Below are 21,405 nucleotides of genomic sequence, written 5' to 3' on the forward strand. Positions count from 1 at the left end.
TTTGAAAGTAAAAAGATGCCCTCTATGCAAACAGAACACTCCACCCAGCAACTACAGGATGGACATTCTTATCCAGCACACTTGGAACATTTCCCAAAATAGACCATACGTTGGACCCTAAACAAGCCTTAATAAAATTAAACATACAAAGTATGTTTCCTGACTTAAGCTAAAATTGAACTAGAGATTGACAGCAGAAAAAATCTGGGAAAACCCCAAGTTTTTGGAAATAAAGTAGCACAGTTCTAAGTAATCTACGGGTTAAAGACAAAAATCACAAGGGAAATTTTCAAAATATCTTGAACTGAATGAAAATGAAAAGCTATAAGAAGGGCCGGCCCAGTGGCGCACTGGAGAGTGCGCCGCTTGGGAGTGCGGTGGCGCTCCCGCCGAGGGTTCGGATCCCATGTGGGGACCGGTTCCCGCTCACTGGCTGAGCGAGGTGTGGGCGCAACACCGAGGGTTGCGATCCCGTTGCCGGTCAGTAAAAAAGATAAAAAGGAAGAAAAAAAAAAAAAAAAGCTATAAGAATATATGGGATGTAGCTAAAGCAGTGAGATAGCTCTGAAAGCATACATCAAAAAAAGAAAGATCTTGAATCAATACCATAACCTTCAACATTAAGAAAGTAGGAAAAGGTTTGGATCCCTATACTGGCCAACTGCAAGAAAAAAAGAAATTAGGAAAGGAAGAGCAAACTAATCCCAAATAAGGAGATTAGAGTGGATTAGTGAAACAGGAAAACGATAATAAAGTCAACCCAAAAGCTGTTGTTTTTTAGTTAACAAAATTGGCAAACCTAGACTGATTAAGTAAAAAGGAAGAGGACACATATTACCAAAATCAGGAATGAAGGTGAGGTCTGAACACTTTATCCAAAAGACAGAGATTAAAAGGATTATAACAAGGTATTATGAATAACTTTATGTTAACAGATTAGACAATAGGTGAAATGCACAAATTCCTGGGAAGCATAAATGACCAAAACTGGTTTAAGAAAAATAGACATATAACAAGTAAATTCCGTGAGTAATTTCAGATTGTCACCCACACACAAAAAGCCCAGGCCCAGATGGCCTCACTGGTGAATTTTATTAAAAACTCATTCAGAAGATAGAGTAGGGAACTCATTCTCTGAGACCAGAATTACCGAGCTAAAGACATCAAAATAAAAGGAAATCTACAGGGCCGGCCCGGTGGTGCACTGCTACAGTGCGCTGCTTGGGAAGTGCGGCGGCGCTCCCACCGAGGGTTCGGGTCCCACATACAGACCGGCCACTCACTGGCTGAGCGAGGAGCGGGGGCAACACCAAGGGTTGCGATCCCGTAGCTGTTCCCGTCCGGTACGGGCGCGACACTGAGGGTTGCGATCCGTTGCCGGTCACGAAAAAAGACAAAAAAAAAAAGGAAATCTACAGATCAATCTCTCTCAGGAACAGAGATGCAAAAATAAAAATTTAGTAAACTGAATTCAGCAACACAAGAAAAGATTTTAGATCATAACCATAGGGGATTTATCCCAGAAATATAAGTTTGGTTTAAAATCTGAAAATCAATTGATGTAATATGCCATAAGTGGTAGAATAAAGCAAGGTTCAGTAAAGTTTTTAAAAATAGGGTCAGATAAGTAGATGTCTTAGGCTTCTTGGCTCATACACTCTGTTGCAACTACTGGACCCTACCAGTGTTGAGTACAGACATAAAAGTAGTCACAGACAATACATAAACAAGTAAACATGGATGTGTTCCAGTAAAACTTACTTTCTGGGTGCTGAGATTTGAATTTCATATAATTTTTGTGTGTTACGCAATAGTATCTTCTTTTGATTTTTCTTTCAATCATTTAAAAATCTGAAAACCATTCTTAGTTTGTGGGCCATATAGAAACAGGCAGCGGGCAAAATTTGGCCCATGAGCCATAGTTTGCTGACCTCTGGAATAAAGGACAAAAACCACATGATCATCTCATTGTGATAGGCAGCCTCCAAAATGGTCCCCAAATAATCCCTCCCCCCTTGTGGTATTCACATCCTTGTGTAATCCTTTCCCCTTGAGAGTTCACTTCACCTAGTGACTCATTTCTAACAATTGAATACTGCAAAAGAGATTAGATGTCACTTTTGAGATTAGGTTACAAAAAGACTTCTATCCTGCTCTGCTTTTTCTGTGGGCTCTGGCTGTCAGGGAAGCATGCTGCTCTGTTGTGAGTACCTCTGTGGAGAGGTCCACATGGCAAGGAGCTAATATCTCCAGTCAGTAACCAGCAGGGACCTGAAAGCTACCTAAAGCCTCGTGAGTGAGCTTACAATTGGATCTTCTGAGGTCTGCCAACAACCATCTAAGTGAGCTTGGAAAGGGATTTAAACCAAGTTAAGTTTTGAGATGATTGCATACCTGGCGAATACTTTTTTTTTTTTTAAGGTTGGCAGCAGTTTATGAGTTTGTAGCTCAGGAGAAAGAACTATTTGGCATCGAGACAGAGGCTTGAGTGTCGTCTATGATAACTTGAGCAATGGGAGTATACAAATAATGCAAAGGGATATAAAGTAAGAGGAAACGCAGACTGAAGAAGGAACTCTGGGGCTGGCTGGTTAGCTCAGTTGGTTAGAGCACAGCATGGCCATTACCTTGATTGAAGTCTTGTCAGAGACCCTAAGTCAGTGGTACCCTGCTCAGCTGCCTGTATTCCTAACCCATAAAAACTGTGAGATAGTACATATTTGTTGTTTTAAGCTGATCAGTTTTGGGGTGATTTGTTATGTAAATAACAGACAAATAAAATAGGTAATTATTGCATTCCTAGAAATAGAAAAGGCACATGATAGGGGGCTAGTCAGTTAGCTCAGTTGGTTAGAGCACAGTGTTGTAACACCAAGGTTGAGGGTCAAGATCCCATTACCAGCCAGCTGTCCAAAAAAAAGTAAAAGCACATGACAAAGTCTAACACCCATTCATGATAAAAGCAATTAGAAGGGAATTTACTCAACATGATCAAAGGTATTTATGAAAACTTACTGCTGACATCATACTTGATGGTAAAAGACTTTCCCCCTAAGGTCAGGCACAAGGAAAGGATGTTCACTCTCTTTACTTCTATTCAACATTGTATTGGAGGGTCTAGCCAGTGCAATAAGCTTTTTTTTTGTTGTTGTTAATTTTAATTCATCAATATACAGTGTAGTTGATTTTCGTGTCCCTTTACCCCATTCCTCCTTTTCCTCCCTCCCTCTCCCCCCTCCCCCCACAATAAGTTTTTTTTTTTTTTTTTTAAAGCGTACAGATAGAAAAGAATGAAGTAAAACTGTCTTTATTTGCAAATAACGTAATTCCATATGTAGAAAATACTAAGGAAACCACAAAAAAACTACTGGAGTTTTTTTTTTTTTTAAATGTCTTTGGGGCCGAGCCTGTGGCGCACTCGGGAGAGTGTGGCGCTGGGAGCGCAGCAGCGCTCCCGCTGCGGGTTCGGATCCTATATAGGGATGACGGTGCGCTCACAGCGCTCACTGGCTGAGCGCGGTGCGGCCGGTCTCAGAAAGGACCAAAAAAAAAAAAAAAGTCTTTGGATATGCACTTTATTTATTTATTTATTTATTTATTTTTGGTGGCTGGCTAGTGTGGGGATCCTAACCTGTGACCTTGGTGTTATAAGGCTGTGTTCTAACCAACTGAGCTAACTAGACAGCCCCCACTACTAGCATTTATAAACAAGTTTAACAAGCTCCCTGGATACACAATTGATATACAAAAATTAATTGTATTCCTATACATAAGCAACACACAGTCCAAAAATAAAATTAAGAAAAGAATTTTACCAGCCAGCCACAAAAAAGAAAACAATTCTATTCATAATATTAGAATAAAATATTTGTAAATAAATCTAATAAAAGTAATACAAAATTTCTACACTGAAAACCAGAGAACATTACTGAAATAAATTAAAGATGTAAAGTGGAGACATAGTTCATATTCATGCATTGGAATACTTGATGTTGTCAAGTGTCAGTTCTCTCCAGATTAGTTTATAGATTCATGGCCAGTTAGCTCAGTTGGTTAGAGCATGGTGCTGATAACACCAAGGTTCAGGGTTTGATCCCTCTACTGGCCAGCAAAAGAGTGTGTGTGAGAGAGAGAGAGAGAGAGAGAGTGTGTGTGTGTGTGTGTGTGTGATTAAATGCAATTCCTATCAAAATCTCAGATTTTTTTTTTTTAAGAAACTGACAGGCTGATCCTAAAATTTACATGCAAGTGCAATAGCCATGCAATTTTGAAAAAAATGAAGAACAATGTTGAAGGAGTTATGATACCCAATTTAAATCTTATTATAAAGCGGTAGTAATCAATACAATGTATACTGTTGAAAAGGATAGATATATAGGTCAATGGAATAGAATTGAGAAAACAGAAATAAACTCTTATATTTACAGTCAACTCATTTTGACAAGTAACCACAATAATTCTATGGCAAAAGGATAAGGATGGTCTTTTTCATCAAACGATGCTAGGACAATTAGATATCCATGTGCAAAAGAAAAAAAAGAATTTAGACCCTTAATTCACACCATACACAAAAATTAAATCAAAATGGATTATAGATCTAGTTTTAGTAGGAGCTAAACTATAAAACTCTTAGAATAACACATAAAGAAAAAAAACTTTGTGATCTTGGGTTAATCAAGAGTTAATAGATACACCAAGAGCACAAGCTAATAAGGAAAAAGTTGATAAATTGGATTTCATTAAAATTAAAAACTTCGTTGGTTAGAGTGTTGTGTTATAACACAAAGATCAAGGATTCCCCAAATCCAGCTGCCAAAAAGTGAAAAAAACTTTTAATGCTTTTGAAAATGCCATTAAGAAAATGAAAACACAAGGTACAAACTGGGAGAAAATATTTGCAAATCATATGTCTGATAAATTTTGTATCTAGAATAAATAGAGAGCTCTTAGAATCAATAAAAAGATGACAGTCCAACTAAAAAATGGCTAAAGACTTAAACAGACATTTCGTCAAAGAAGACATATGAATGGCTAATAAGCATAAGAAAAGGTTTTTTTATGGAATTATGAAATAAAACCTCAATGTGATTCTACTTCATACCTACTAAGGTGGCTATAATCAAAAAGAGAAAATGCCAAGTGTTGGCAATGAGATAGAGTAGAGAATCTGGGACTGTCATTGTAAAATGGTCCAACCACTTCAGAAAACAGTTTGACAGTTTCTTAAAAGGCAAACAATTCCACTCCTAGTAATCTACCCAAAAGAAATGAAAGCATAGGTCCGCACAAAGATCTAGGCAATATATTAGCCAAAAACAATGTGTGTGACTCTTGTTTGGATGCTGATTTTGAACAAATCAGCCTGACCAAGGCATTTATGAGACAGTGGGGGAAATTTTAACACAGACTGGGTATCAGATGATTTTAAGGAATTAAAACACTAATCTTTTAGAAATATTTACTGAAATATTTATAGGTGAAATAATGTTTGGGATTTGCTTTAAAGTACAGGAAGTAATAGGTGAAATAAAAATAGCAGGATATTGATATTGATGTTGAAATTTAATGATGGTACATGTGGGTTCTCTATATTATTCACTCCTGTGTATATTTCAAATTTTCCATGGTGAGTTTAAAAATTAAACTGAAAATTTGACCTTTATACAAAAAGAGCCTTTAAGAAATTCATAAAGGAAAGTAGGTTGCAGTATTATATAATTTACTTGTTTCAGCCCAATACCAGTCCATCTTTTGTATACCTTGCAAAACTCCAGTTCTTTCATTATTGCTATGCAGAAGTTTATCTTGAGTAGAGATTTAAGTGACAGAGCAGAGGCAGAACTTTCTGTCTTCATGTTTCACTGCATGCTAGCAGGTAGTGGTTAGCTTTCTGGTGTTCCTTGATTTGCAAAATGCACATAGATCTTTTAGAGTCCACATAAGTATTGTGCTGTTTGTTAATAGCTATTAACTTTCCAGATGTCAGTCAAGCACCATCTTCCCCTCATGTAAATTCTCATACACAGCACAGTCTTTCTTCTTTGTGAATGGTACCTGCAGGATTTATAAGTGCTTTTTTTAGGGGGTATGGAAATTTTACACTTCATGTATATGTACACATGTTTAATGAGAATGGTGTATGATGTACTGAGGATGTGTTCTTATTTTATTCATTTATTTCTCCTTTTTCTATTTTTCAGTACATGTACTAGCCTTAGCAAGTTCTGTTGCAAACTCAGGCACCTTGACTTGACTTCCTGTACATCAATAACAAACATGTCTCTAAAGGCACTGAGGTAATTTCTTATAATAAGCATGTCCAGTAATCAGAACAAATATATACTTTTTTTTTTTTTTAATTTTAAAGATGACCGGTAAGGGGATCTTAACCCTTGACTTGGTGGTGTCAGCACCACTATCTCCCAAGTGAGCGAACCAGCCATCCCTATATAGGATCCGAACCCGTGGCCTTTGTGTTATCAGCACCACTCTCTCCCAAGTGAGCCACGGGCCGGCCCTAATACATACTTTTTAAAATAACATATTAAGTTGGAACTGAAGGGACTGTGTTTTATGGATAGATACTGTAGTTCAGAATAGATCTTCTGTTTTACCACTTGCCCAAAAAACAATTACAGGACACATTCAAGTGAAATGACTAGAGATAACAAGGATTTCTAACAGAGTACTACAGCTTATTACATAAATGATTAGATTTTTATGAAGTCCTATTTTCCAAAAGAAAAAAAGGGGGGGGGGATAAGAAAATGGTATGTATTACAGCTTAGGGACTAGAAAAGGGTTCTGGAGTCAGGTTATTAAGCAAGTGCTTTACTACTCAACTCTGCTGTTGTAGTGAAAAAGCAGCAGCCGTAGATGATACATAAACGGAGCACGGCTGTGTTCCAATAAAACGTTACTTATGGATTCTGAAAAAAAAAAAAATTAAGCAAGTGCTTTAAGCAAACATAACCCTTCTGAGCTTTTCCTTATAGCATTGTTATTAGGATTAAACAAGATATTAGGCTTAACCATATAAAGTTGTGCCAACATTCAACAGTTTTTGTGTTATAAAAATGACAGCTTCGTGTACTTCAACCTAATATATGTAAAGTGCTTAAAAGCGTTCCTGGTATATAGTAAGCACTCAATAAGTGATAATTATTTTAATGTTCATAATTTTTAAAAAGTACATTGCAGAAGATATATCTTAAAAGGAAGGTGAAATGCCCATTCTCTTTGGAAACTTTTTTTTTTTTTTTTAAGATGACCGGTAAGGGGATCTTAACCCTTGACTTGGTTCTCCCAAGTGAGCTAACTGGCCATCCCTATATAGGGATACGAACCTGTGGCCTTTGTGTTGTCAGTACCACACTCTCCCAAGTGAGTCATGGGCCGGCCTGGAAGACATCTTTTTATCAGCCTTTTTATATGATTGTGGGGCACATTTATTGGTTGCATTTGTGCACAGTAAGAATTAGGCTATTAAAAGAAGAAATACAGGGCCGGCCCGGTGGCTCACTTGGGAGAGTGTGGTGCTGATAACACCAAGGCCCCGGGTTCGGATCCCATATAGGGATGGCCGGTTCGCTCACTGGCTGAGCGTGGTGCTGACAACACCAAGTCAAGGGTTGACATCCCCTTACCGGTCATCTTTTTAAAAAAAAAAAAAAGAAGAAGAAGAAGAAATACAGATTTAGTTGAGTGTAAGTAATCTAAAATGTGACTTCTTTTAGACCTTCCTTGTGAATGTTGAGCCTATATTTATCTAAGACTGCCTTGTAAGATAATAAATATGATAATATAACATTTATCATTTATAAAATATTTTCATATAAGTTATCTCACTTATTTGAAAACCTTGTGAGGTACATATGACAGACATTTTATAGATAAGAAAATCTAAAAAGTTGTTCAGTGCCAGGTACAGTGATGCAACCATGAGATGTAAATGAGTAAGATATTGTTGCTGCCCTTGAGTTGCTCAGAGTCTACTGGTTGAAAAACTGCTAAACATATATCATATTTCTGTGTGATAAGTACTGGGATAGGAATGAGTACATTGGTTTTGGGAGAACATTGAAAGGGCTGTGGCCAGTCTTGGACTAAGCGGTTCAGACAGGTTTCCTAAAGTGACTTGCCTGAAATCAAACTCTTAAGTTGAAGAATGAACTTGAACCTAGAGCTCCTGGCTTTGTTTTTGTGTCTTTTCTGCAGACAGGAATGCAGAGTTTCCCAAAGAATATCATAGAAAGTTTGGGATTCTTCCATAGTCCAAATGTGAAAATAAACTGATAAGAGCAGAGGGATCAAAGATGAAGCTAGTATTTTGATAGAAGGCAGAGATTGAACACAAGGTATCCTAAATTTAGCCTACAGAAACAATACTGTGGAAACGAACCAGATAAGGAAATATACAGAGCCTTTGTAATTTTTCTTAAATAAATGTTTAAAAGTCCTCACTATTACTTTGATACTGGTAGAATTACTTGATGGAGAAACTGGGTTTGAATCTGAACTCTTTACTAATTACTCTGTAAAGTTGAACAAGTCACTTAATTTCCATTTCCTATGAATATAAAAATACTTTGAAAAGTATAAATCTCTATAAAAAATGTAATATATCAGAAAAATAATATTGTACTTTGTGATTATTGTTTAAGCCAGATTTGCAGTGACACTGCTAGTGATATAGTTCCCCGTGAACACCACAAACGTTAATAAATCAGCTTTGTTTGGGGGTTTTTTTTTGCTATGGGAATGCCTGTGTTCTAAATTTACATTAAGTAAATACATATATTCTTGTGGGAGAGAATGGGACTGTATTCTTTCCTTCACCGAATAGCCAGTAAAATGTGACTTTGGTGCCTTTGGAATTATATTTAGTGATTTGTTTATCTCATTTTATTCTAAGCGAGGGATGTCCATTGTTGGAGCAGTTGAACATTTCCTGGTGTGACCAAGTAACCAAGGATGGCATTCAAGCACTAGTGAGAGGCTGTGTGGGTCTCAAGGCCTTATTTTTAAAAGGCTGCACACAGGTAATATTCCATGTAGTGCTTGTGAAAGTCGGAGGAACCATAATGTCTTTGTGGGCAGCCCCAGGATTTTTATCTTAAGGGAAATGTTAGTTGTGTGTATTGTTGATCAAAGACACATGCTTACCAAAATTAAAGTGTTTTCCTTAGAATAAAAGAATTAACATCTGACCAAAGATGAATTTGGGGATGGGGGAAAGCAAGGTGGGGAGATCTAAGATCATACCTAGGATACACCAATCTGTACTGAAAAGAAAACTTGCCGTGTTGTCACTGCCTGATACTTTGAACTGGATAGGCAAAGAAGGCAGTTTTGGCGATTTCTGTTTGTTTAGCCACCAGGAATTTTTCTCAAATGTGCTAGTTATACAACAACCTATATTTTATATCTTATAGTATTTATTGGTGCTTATTTCCTGCCAGTCACATTACAAATCCAACGTATTTTAACATTAAAAATTTTACTATCTCAGTGTAAAAGGAATTGACCAGATAGCAACTGGAAAGAAATGATCAAGAATGGATTTATTTTATTTTATTTTTTATTTTTATTTTTATTTTTTGGCAGCTGGCCGGTAAGGAGATCCGAACCCTTCTTTGACCTTGGTTTCCCAACACCGCAGTCTCCCAAATGAGCTAACCAGCCAATCCCCTCAAGAATGGATTTAAATGTGATTGACTAGGGGGCTGGCTGGTTAGCTCAGTTGATGAGAGGGTAGTGCTGATAACACCCATGTCCAGGGTTCTATCCCTGTACCAGCCAGCCACCAAAAAATAAGAATAAAATAAAATTAAAATGTGACTGTGACAAAGTAGGGCTAGGCTCTACCTTATTTTATTAATGGTTACTAAAACCATACCTCGGATTCCATTAAAAATGCCCTCATTCTTTGACCATGATGGGAGAGATTCCATTGTCTGAAACAGAGCTTCAGATGTATGACTATCTTAAAACAACAGCTTGAGCTTCTGGTTATTTATGGAATCCTGAAAAATATTGATTGGAATGCATCATTATAATCAGTTACATACCATCTGTTCTCAGCACTGAAAGCATGGCACTGATCATCCAGCAAAAGATAAACACTGTCTATTTGTTTCTCAGTTCTTTCTCCCAAAAGTTTGTTTTTAAAAAACTTTATAGGGGGCATAGAAGTGTGAAAATCATTTTAGCTTCATAATACCTCAGCAAAATGCTGTGAGGTGTATTTAATTTGTTCTGATAAAATTCATGAATACTGGGCAGTGTTTATTTTATCTTTTTCCTTGATTTGATGATAATAATATGAATTTGGTATGGTCAGAACTGATAAAAATATTGATAACCTTAGTAGTAATGTGAATTACACTGTTATGTTCATTATTTCTGGTTCATTGTTCCTTTGAAACTTGGTTGACTGTATTTAGAAAGTATTGATGAATGTGTACATTTTATTTACTTTTTTTTTTAGTGTGTACATTCTTAAATCTTCTTTGAAACAATGTCAGTAATCATTTCTCTCTTTTTTTAACCTTTGTAGCTAGAAGATGAAGCTCTCAAGTACATAGGTGCACACTGTCCTGAACTGGTGACTTTGAACTTGCAGACTTGCTTAGTAAGCATCCCTTCCCACAGTTCTTCTGTATTAGGAATTCATTTCAGTAATATCATCCTAAGAGTTTCAGTCATCAAGAGCCATGGTTTTTCTGCTACAACCCTAGGGACATTGTAGACACAGGGATGACTCTTTATATGCATGACAGTACTCACTCCTAAAGGTTTGACATAGATAAGATAGATAGATGGTAACAAATGCAGAATTCAAGATGAACTAACTGTAATCCACCCATTTCTTATCTACTTAAGAAAACTGTCTAATTTTTTAAAATAAATTATTCACAGACTTCAGTATTTAAAATTTCATTCACAGGCCGGCCCGGTGGCGCACTGCTACAGTGCGCCGCTTGGGAAGTGCGGCGGCGCTCCTGCCGAGGGTTCGGATCCCACATACAGACCGGTTCCCGCTCACTGGCTGAGTGAGGGGCGGGCGCAGCACCGAGGGTTGCGATCCCGTTGCCGGTCCCGGTCCGGTACGGGCGCGACACTGAGGGTTGCGGTCCATTGCCGGACACAAAAAAAGACAAAAAGGGAAAAAAAAAAAAATTTCATTCACTCTTTAAAACCAATTAAGTTGTGCCAGTGGGTCACAACCGTGGGGAACCACTGATCTAAAAGATGACAAGCAATATGTACCCTTTAAATTATTTTTAGGTTGGCTGGCTGGTTAGCTCACAAGGCAGAGTGTGGTGCTGATAACACTAAGGTCATGGGTTTGGATCCCTGTACAGGCCAGCCACCAAAACCAAAAGTATAATAATAAATTATTTTTAGGTAGTGTCTATATTTAACATTTTGCCTTGTTGAGACTATCAGCTCTAATGTGTTTAAAGCTGATAGTTTTTCTTAGATAATTTGCTGAAACTATTCAAGGGCCTAGAACATTGACAGTACACCTTTAGCTTTTCTCTCTTGCCTTGAAAATTACATATGTATGTCGCCTTGGAGTGAGAGCCCCTCATAGCAAAGAAAAAAACTGAGGGTATCAAAGGACAAAATTACAACAAATGTAAAGATCTCCATTGGCTTTATTTCAGTTCTAGACTCACGCAACACTTCATTCCATAAAATAGAATAAACTTTCCAAAGAGGTGAGCAGAAGAGGTTAGTTTTATAGACAGAAAAGGCTGAAGAAAGCAGAAACAGAACAAAAAGAGGATTGGTCATTTCAAAGTTTCTTTTAAGGTGGGGACAGTGAGACAGTAGAAAAATAACCGATTATTTAACATTAGGTTACTCCCTTTTGTGTGAGAATTAAAGCAGAGGGAACATTATTATCATGCCTATTGAAGGTTTAAACTGGCCTGTTTGGGAAATTGGCTAAGGTCAGATCACAGCATAGTTTTGTTTTTGTTTGTTTGTTTGTTTGTTTGTTTTAAAGATGACCAGAAAAGGGATCTGAACCCTTGACTTGGTGTTGTCAGCACCACACTCTCCCAAGTGAGCCATGGGCTGGCCCCTTACACAGCGTAGTTTTGGTGAACCTAACTTCATAGGGGTTACTTCATTTTGATTTTTAGTCTGGTCTTTTGAGGCCTAGTACAGGAACTTAGTCCAAAACAATGGCCTCTTGTAATTTCTATTTAACAAGGATTTTTCTTGTTTCTACTAAGCCTTCTGCTTGTTATACCCTCCCCTCGTTTGATCACTTGGAACTTGAGAGCATACTGGTTGTTTATGAAAGGTGATATGTATAGGAGCACATCTTATGCAATGTAAGCAACCTGCCCCTCAAGCCCCTGAAGGAAGGTGCTGATAATGATCTATTTAGGAAACTCCTAGGGCCGGCCTGTGGCTCATTTGGGAGAGTGTGTTGTTGACAACACCAAGTCAAGGGTTAAGATCCCCTTAGCAGTCATCTTTAAAAAAAAAAAAAATGGAAGCCCCTAGATACGGAGTTAAAAGGATAACATCCCTCCCATATCATTAGGGCCGGCCTGTGGCTCATTTGGGAGAGTGTGTTGTTGACAACACCAAGTCAAGGGTTAAGATCCCCTTACCAGTCATCTTTAAAAAAAAAAAAATGGAAGCCCCTAGATACGGAGTTAAAAGGATAACATCCCTCCCATATCATTCTGATTGCCATAATTGCTGACTACCAGAATTTGCCTAATTTCATTTATAAGACCAAAATGTTTTTATCATGAGAGAGCAAGCATAATTGTTATAAACATGAAACTATCATCTTACAGTGCTAGAAAAAAACTGTTCTTAGGCAGCTTCAGATGAACATGCACGTACATATGTGTGTGCTAGCACACGCTCTCTTTCTCTCTATATATACATGTATGTATACACATAAATACATAAATATATACCATTTGCTGGTTTAGTTTGGTTTTCTTCATTCTTCCAGCAGGCGGGAATCACAGTTGGTAAGCGTAAAGAACCAGTTCTATCGTATGTGTATTTTCTTGTTTTCCCTTACCAAAATCTTAGTATAGGAGTTATTCCTTCCCTGCAATTTGATGAAATGATTGTCAGTATTCATGAAACTTCATGTTCTGCCCAGAATTATTGAAGCGACTGAAGTAGGCTGGCTGGTTTGCTCAGTTGGTTAGAGCGTGGTGGTGTAACACCGAAGTCAAGGATTTGGATCCCTATGCTGACCAGCCACCAAAAATAAAATTAAAAAATAAAGATCTTACTCTGAAGTGACTAATGTACATTTTGATGCATTCACTTTCTTGACTGATTTGAAAACAAAAAAGTTTAGTAAATTTTATTATTTTTTAAAATTGGGATTAAAGTATTGGCATTGTGACTTGCCTCCTCTTTCTTCCTCGATTCTCCGAGGAAGACTTTAAAACATAAGAAGGAAAGAGTAGCACAGTCCTATAATACTTTTCTGATATTATGTGGCACGAATTCTGTTGGCCTGCTAAGTGTGTGTATTTGTTGATTCCTTCCTGCTTCCCACTTTACACTTCAAGTATCCTTGTCTAGTAATGATACATCACGTTTGTGAGGCACTTTCTCAGGTAGTTCCACATGCGTATATGAGGATACTTCTAAAAGTTCATGGAAAGATTTGTATTGCCTTTTTTATTGGTGGCTGGCTGTTCTGGGGATCAGAACCCTTGACCTTGGTGTTGTCAGCATGACATTCTCCGAAGTGAGATACGTGGCCAGCCCAAGTATTACCTTTTAATAATGAACCATGAACTTTTCGAAGTACCTGTGTATACGTCATTATTTTATCCTCTTGGCAAATCTTGTATCTGCCTTAGCATCCAATTTTTAAATCTATATTTGTTTTGGTTGCATGATGTCGAGAACATGCTCATTTAAACAGTGATATTTATTAAACGTTTGATTTTTTTTTTTCCCAGTTGTCTTTGCAACTTAAGGACCCTGCTTGATTGAACAGAGATGGCAGGAGAGCTTTATTCTTAGGCACAACTGTTTATCTCCATAAATGAGATGTTCTTTATATTGAAAAACTGAAATATAGAAATAAATGGATGCTATGGCTGGTATGAGATTGCAGCTGTCATCTACAATTTGTTTTTTGTTTTTTCATTAACTTATCACTATCAATTTAAACTTGTAGATGTGTTTATGCTATTAAAATATTGCTGTTTTTATTTGGTTTTTAGATTTTAAAATCATTTAATTAAACCTACACTCTGATGCATCCCATGCTGTTCCCTGTCCCATTAGGTTTAAAGAATTCCATATAGCTTCTTCCCTTTACACCAAAAGTGAGCACTATTTTCTTGCATACTTACTCAGAAGGAACTGGAAGGAAGGAACAAAGTGTGTTCACTTTCTTTTAGGTCTGGTGTCTGATTAATATTAAACCTGCCTTGATTTCTTTTTGGTGCTTTTTCACAGAAGTATCATTTTCTTTTCTTCTTGTTTTCTGCTAAGTTACTAATACCTATGGATTTTTTTTTTTTTTTTGCTCTTGTTTTTTAGCAAATCACAGATGAAGGTCTCATTACTATATGCAGAGGGTGCCATAAGTTACAGTCCCTCTGTGCCTCTGGCTGTTGCAACATCACAGATGCCATCCTGAATGCTCTAGGTCAGAACTGCCCACGGCTTAGGTAAACATTTCTTGTTTAGCTCAAAAAAAAATCAGGGAAAAGGAACAAAAGCCTCCTTCACCCATATTTATTCCTTCGAATGTTGAAATCTTAAGGTAGATACTACAAAGCTGCTACCTTCTTAGATTCCCACCTACTTGCTTTTTATACCTCATTTGATTGCATGTAATTGGCATAAACCAAGGGGTAATAGTCCCCAAATTCTACTTCTTGCTAGCCATACTTGAGAAGGAAATAAAGGCATTTTCTCACATTAATGCTTTTATATAATTTCTGTCTCAAAGTTAAGTTTTAAAGGCCCACCCTGAGGTCATACCATAGTAGTGATGCTAAGTACATAGCAGGGAGTATTTAAAAAGAAAAAACAGCCCTTTGGGAGGACCTTTTTTGTGCAGGTGGTCTTTTAGAACAGCCGTAGTTCTCTATGACTCCTCCTCTCTGCTTGAATATGGAATTGGCTGTTTACTAACAAACCCATGTTGATTCTGGAAGAGCACACATACACTGTTTTGTAATGAGTAGAGATGATCCCCATATAGTTTTGTTTTTCAAAGCAAAATTTATATTGTACTTGTAATAGGATAGTCATTGTTCTTGGCTGTTTTACAAATATTAATCCATTTAATCTTCATAACACCACGTAAACAGCTATTATCTCCATATTATAGATGAGAAAACCAAGGCATAGAGAGATTTAGAAACCTGTAAGTGTTGGGGCAAGGAATCAAACTCAGGCACTCTGGCTCCAGAGCCCACGAACCTACTTTTCTTACATATAACAATCACTATAAAGCAATAAAACTTTCTAGAAATTTTTTTTGATGATTACCTTACCATGGCCCTTACCATAATTGTTGAAAGAACACCTGCCTACAGTATCAAAATTTTCTAATAGATCATGGACTCGTTGGTCAAAATTAGTAATATGAGAAGCCTAGACTAAAGTATTTCCCAGGAGTTAGGGAGGTAACCAAACCTTTCTTTAAAAGTATTATATGTTATCTTTCTGTATTTTAAAGAGAGTGGTCTTCGGCTCCATCCTCCTGTACAGTTAATTATATTTTTAGAATGGAAAAGGTCTGAAATGTGATGCTCAAAAGATGTGTTTAGTCAGCTCATGCCATTAGGTACAGCATTCGTTTCTGATTTTGAATTGATAATAATTTCCTATACTTTAGTTTTTTTCAACTTCAGTAGTATTTGTAAGCAAATGTATAAGTGTTCTTGGTACCATTGTGCAGAGGTCAGCACACTTTTCACAGAAAAGAGCTACTTTTGATTCCCCAGTCCTGTGTTTGGTATTTAGATTGGTGTTTAGCAGTTGCTGAATAGGGGAGTAGCTGCCAACTCAGCTTCCCTCTCTACTGGGCCTCCAAGGGAGTCTGTGGGAGGAGGCAGGAAGCTTTCATAAGTATGGAATTTCATATTTGGGACAGACCTGTAATTAAGCAGTCCCTTCATTCCATTTTTTAAAAGCTTTTTAAATCTGAGTGAATCTACTTGTAAAAACGGAAAGAAAATTGTTTTTCAGCAACAGATTTACTGAAATAGAGTATTTATCTCCATTTCCTTTGTTTTCTAGGAGCAGGCTGCCCTCTGGGGGTAAGCAGTATCCCATCAAGAAGGCTTTTAATGTATTTCATGCATTTTGGCATTAACTACAAGCATCAGTTATATTCTTCTGTGTTCTTTGATTGCATCACCTTGAAATGTGGTATTTATAGGACCACTTAACGATGACTCCAGGAAAATGAATGGCGAGAGCTGTATACAGACTGGCTTAGCTGTTGGTGTCATTCTATATTATAAAAGTCGTTAGGGAATAGGAGGTTTCTTAAACTCTTGCTGTTTTAGTAAACACAGTTTTTAGAAACTAGGAACTTGACTTTCACTATGTTTTTTTAACAGAATATTAGAAGTGGCACGATGTTCTCAATTAACAGATGTGGGCTTTACCACTCTGGCCAGAGTAAGTATTTTCTGTAGGTTCCATAGGTTTGTTTCCATAGGTTTTGGTTGGGATTTTTACTTCAGAAGAATGAGTAGCAAGAGAAATGTAGAATGGCAGCAGAATTGGGAGTGTGAGACGGGGGCAGTTCCTCTGTGGCTGGTGTTCCTGAGCATTCTTAGGCTACAGCTACAGACCTGCTGGTGCCAGTAAGAATAGAAACTGCTCTGGAAATGCAGACATGTATCAGAGAACATGACATTCCTTCATGAGACTTAATTCTCCACAATTTCATAAGATGATAAATTAAGCAGGGACTTCCTGGTGTTTTGTAAAAGAAACTTACTTGGTTATTTGGTGTGTAACTGTTGGATGAGAGTAATGTTGAAAGGAATATATACTCATAAGCTGGTTTTAAATGAAGAAGTTTTCAAAGATTTCTGTATTTTTAAGATTTTAATACTTGGAGTGGTTTATAAATCACTGTATAGTAATCGTATTTAAAATTATACTGACTTTAACCAATGTCGTGGAACAGGAGGAAGGGCATTTGCTTTCAGATAGATTATTGATGGAGTACTAATTGGGTGGAGGCCAGCACATGGTATAACTAAAGAAGGATGTGAAACTTGCTTTCCTCTCTTCCGAAGAAACAGTTTTAATTAAATTATTTATGGTTGACAGGATGTCTGTATTATCCCAGTATTAACGTTCATCAAAATTATTCCCTTGGACTTGTAAGATGTTAGATACTTTAAATGTGAAATAATTGAGAAAGTTCAAGGTGATCATAGCCTTTTAAAGTGTGTAATTAATGGAATAAGATAGAAAGTGAATGACACCAACAGTGAAATACTAAGATTTCATCAGTATATTTAATACTACCTCTCAGTATTTGGGCCTTAAAATTTTCCTATGTTTTAAATGTTCACATTGTAATGTTTGGTTTTGTACTTTGTAGAATTGTCATGAGCTTGAAAAGATGGACCTAGAAGAATGTGTTCAGGTAAGATTGTGGATTTTCATTCAGAAATATGGTGTTAGAGAAACTTATAATACATACACATCAGAATGTTCAATTCCCTTGTGTAGGACACTGTAGTGCCTGGCAGCACTACTGATTCTCCATTTATTGAGGTGTCTTCTAGGCTGCCATGCAGAAGTGCTCATGGTATATGTGTTAAAGAATTATGAAAATACATGCCATCAGTCAGGTTGTCACTGGAGAGAAAGGAGGTCCAAGTGTTCAGGCCATAAAGCTGTTAAAGTAGTTCCTTAGGGGCCAGCCCATGGCTCACTTGGGAGAGTGTGGTGCTGATAACAATAAGGCCACGGGTTCGGATCCCTACAGGGATGGCCAGTTAGCTCACTTGGAAGAGCCTGGTGCTGACAACACCAAGTCAAGGGTTAAGATCCCCTAATGGTCATCTTTAAAAAAAAAAATTTTTTTTTTCTTAGTCCTGTGGAGTTGTGATACCAGTAAATAAAGCCCCATCACACTGATCTGTAGCACTGTCCTTTTTAGCTTAACTGGACCTTGGATCCGTTGTGTCATTAGCCCTGGAGACCTGACTCTATCTGGCTCTTAAGACAGGCTGACCTCCTTATCAACACCACTCTCTAACCAACTGAGCTAACTGGCCAGCCTCTTATCAACAATTTCTTTTATTGCCAGTTTTAAGAGCTTTGAGATTATTAATTTGTTGGAGAGAAACTTTGAAGCGGAACTTTAAAAAGGAAAATAGAGCAACAAAATTTTTTAAAGGTAAAAATAAGGGGAGATACAGGCATTCTTCAAAAAGTTAGTGGAAAAATAGAATTAAGAGATAATATGAATCTTTCCATGAACTTTTTGAAGTACCCTTGTACTTCTGTAACTATAAAGACCACTTTTTAAAAAATTACTTGTTGTCTAGACACTACTTAGCAGTTATTAGTTCTCACTAAACCAAAACTTACTTACATTCGTTTATATCTTAAACATGCCTGAGTATCCTCTGTGTTCTTCCCAGCGTTAGTCCTTGTGAATGGTCAGGCCTGTCTTCCTCAACACACCCCACCACCATTTCTTAGCCTCTGTGAAGCTGTATGTAGTAAAAAAAAATCATAATCTCAAAGTTGGAGTCCTTGTGAATGGTCAGGCCTGTCTTCCTCAACACACCCCAACACCATTTCTTAGCCTCTGTGAAGCTGTATGTAGTAAAAAAAAATCATAATCTCAAAGTTGGAGAAAATTTTGAAAAGAAGCACTGATTTACTTTCAGTCCTAAGATAACTATGAAAGACTGTTCTCTCTCCCTGAACGTTCATGGTTAACCCAGATTCCAGCAGTGCCTATCTGCCACTCTTGAGAAAATAGCTGACACCCAAGTTATCAGTCCTGAGTTGTGGCATGCCTTATTAAAAATAGGCCAAATATCTAAAAATTTGAGGATGTCTGACATTATTTTTTTTTTCATGGAGCACTGTCTTCTGATTCTTTTCTTTGGTGGTTACAAAGAGATAACTACAAAGTCCAGTGGGTGTAAGTTCCAAGGGGACAGGTTTTGATTCATTTCCAAAACAAAACAGAATTTTAAACAGAGGTGTCCAGAGATTGAGACTAGAGATGATAGATGTGTTCAAGCCTATCCTGGGCAGGTTCTTACAGAACAAGTTCAGGTAGCCAGTGGGATTTGAACCTTAAGATTCTGTTATTTGATGGTTGATTATCAGGATGTCTAGAGGTGTCTTCAAGAATGAGGGATGGCTGATGATTTTATTTGGAATTATACCTAAAATAAACTTATGTATTTCTTTCAGATAACAGATAGCACATTAATCCAACTTTCCATACACTGTCCTCGACTTCAAGTATTGGTGAGTTTGACTTTCAAAGTTTCATTTGTTTACTGGATTTAAACAAAATCTAGTTCTGTAGTTCTAGTTAAAGTAAGAACTCAGCTCTTACTTTTCTCTTAGTGCGTGGCTACCATTTTGGGAAAGGATGCTTCTCCAAACTGCCAACTTACAGAGGACAAAGGGAGGACCTTAGTGAAATGGGAAACTGAGATAGGAACTGGAAAAGTTAAATGTTTCTGTATCAGTGTTTGGAGACTGAAAACTGACATGGAGAGTATGAGTTATCTTTTCCATGTGAATCATATTCCAGTCCAAGTGATGTCTAAATTCTGGAGATCTAGGGGATGATATGGCTTAACATGTAAATTGCTTCACCTTGGGAACAAATGTTCTTATAAGACAGAACCAATCAAGCCTTTCCTAGGGGGAGTTTTTGCTACTACTTTCAGTGACACTATAGGAAGGTATTCTGGTTGAATGTTCTGTATCCAGGCTCATTTTTGGTGTGTTGGATGGCACATACTATCCAAAACTGGGTCAAGGGTTCTGAGTTTTTCAGATCAGGGACTTAAGGAAGATTCATGAAGTGATTATGTGATTAGGTAACCACACCTGACAGCTATAAAAATCATCTTCAGTTAATTAATTGTTTGGTCATGCCCCTGCACCAGATATTCCATATTTTTAGTTCAAATTCCAGAAAATTTTTTGTATGAAAAGCTTAATTCCCACTTGTCCCTACTAGAGAAAAGTGTTAATTTGGGGAGAGGGTAATTTTTAAGACTGTCTTATTTTGTTCATGAACTAGTTCACAGCCATTACCTGAATTCACAAAATATGTTTAAAATCACACACAAAAATGTCAATCATTGATTGCCAAAAGTAGAGCCCCAGCAACACTAGCTTGCTTTCTTCAATTTACTGTATGGATCTACTGATGGCTCCATATTTATTGAAATTAAGCCAGAAAAGTTTTACACAAGCCTCTGGCTAGAGGAACGCCAGAAGATATTTCAGTGTCCTTCCTTGCTCTATTTGGCTGCAGAGTCTGTCTCACTGTGAGCTGATCACAGACGATGGAATTCGTCACCTGGGGAATGGGGCCTGTGCCCATGATCAGCTGGAGGTGATTGAGCTGGACAACTGCCCACTAATCACAGATGCATCCCTGGAGCACTTGAAGAGCTGTCACAGCCTTGAGCGGATAGAACTCTATGACTGCCAGCAGATCACACGGGCTGGAATCAAGAGACTCAGGGTAAAGATGGCTGCATCACTCTCCAGCTCTGGTGTTCTCAGCATTCTTACTTGTCTTTTTTTCTTTTTTTTTTTTTTTCCAGATTTAGATTCCTGTAATTTTTATATTTACTTGGACATTTAGTAAGGAGAAAACAAAAATGGAGAGCAAACCTAAGGGTAGATAGTTTTTACATATGGTTTCATTCAGATGGAAATTTAGTAAGGAAATACCCACTGAAGGGAAAGAAAAGTAGATCATCTCCCAGCAGAGTCTCTCCAATAATGTCCAGAACTTAATAACATCCCGGAGTCAAAAAAAAAAAAAAAAAAGCACATCAGATTTTGGTTCTAAACAAAAGAAAGGAATAACCTAAAGAAAATGTTTGGTTAAATGGGATTTAAGAATGTAATTTGTATTTCCTTTTCACATCAAACCCTTTTCCTGGGGTTCTTATTGTTTAAGACAACAAATGGATCAAATAGATTTTTACTATTTCTTTTGACCCCATCCTGCATAATAGAGAGACCCATGAATAGCCAAATGACTGGAAGACAGGTTGCCAGCAAAGAAGTTATAAAAAGCTGGTTGAATCTATATGTTAGATTATTCAGCTCAGCAGATTTATTGGGACATCTGCTTTACACCTGCTGTAGGAAAGGCACTGTGCTTGGCTAGGCCCTTACCACCAA

The 21,405-nt window shown here is 37.3% G+C and overlaps 1 protein-coding gene across 1 annotated transcript in view; it reads left to right on the plus strand.

Annotated features, from left to right (window-relative positions):
• FBXL20 (F-box and leucine-rich repeat protein 20) overlaps nucleotides 1–21,405 on the plus strand; it is a 109,084-nt gene that overhangs the window by 85,538 nt on the left and 2,141 nt on the right. Inside the window, exons 7-14 of the mRNA XM_008573594.1 lie at nucleotides 6,201–6,296; nucleotides 8,915–9,041; nucleotides 10,559–10,633; nucleotides 14,557–14,687; nucleotides 16,596–16,656; nucleotides 17,597–17,641; nucleotides 19,438–19,494; nucleotides 20,522–20,734. Coding sequence (XP_008571816.1) covers nucleotides 6,201–6,296; nucleotides 8,915–9,041; nucleotides 10,559–10,633; nucleotides 14,557–14,687; nucleotides 16,596–16,656; nucleotides 17,597–17,641; nucleotides 19,438–19,494; nucleotides 20,522–20,734 — 805 coding nt within the window. The remainder of the gene's footprint in view (nucleotides 1–6,200; nucleotides 6,297–8,914; nucleotides 9,042–10,558; nucleotides 10,634–14,556; nucleotides 14,688–16,595; nucleotides 16,657–17,596; nucleotides 17,642–19,437; nucleotides 19,495–20,521; nucleotides 20,735–21,405) is intronic.

Source organism: Galeopterus variegatus, unplaced genomic scaffold (assembly GCF_000696425.1).
Source record: "Galeopterus variegatus unplaced genomic scaffold, G_variegatus-3.0.2 Scaffold938, whole genome shotgun sequence".
Taxonomy (NCBI): Eukaryota; Metazoa; Chordata; class Mammalia; order Dermoptera; family Cynocephalidae; genus Galeopterus; species Galeopterus variegatus.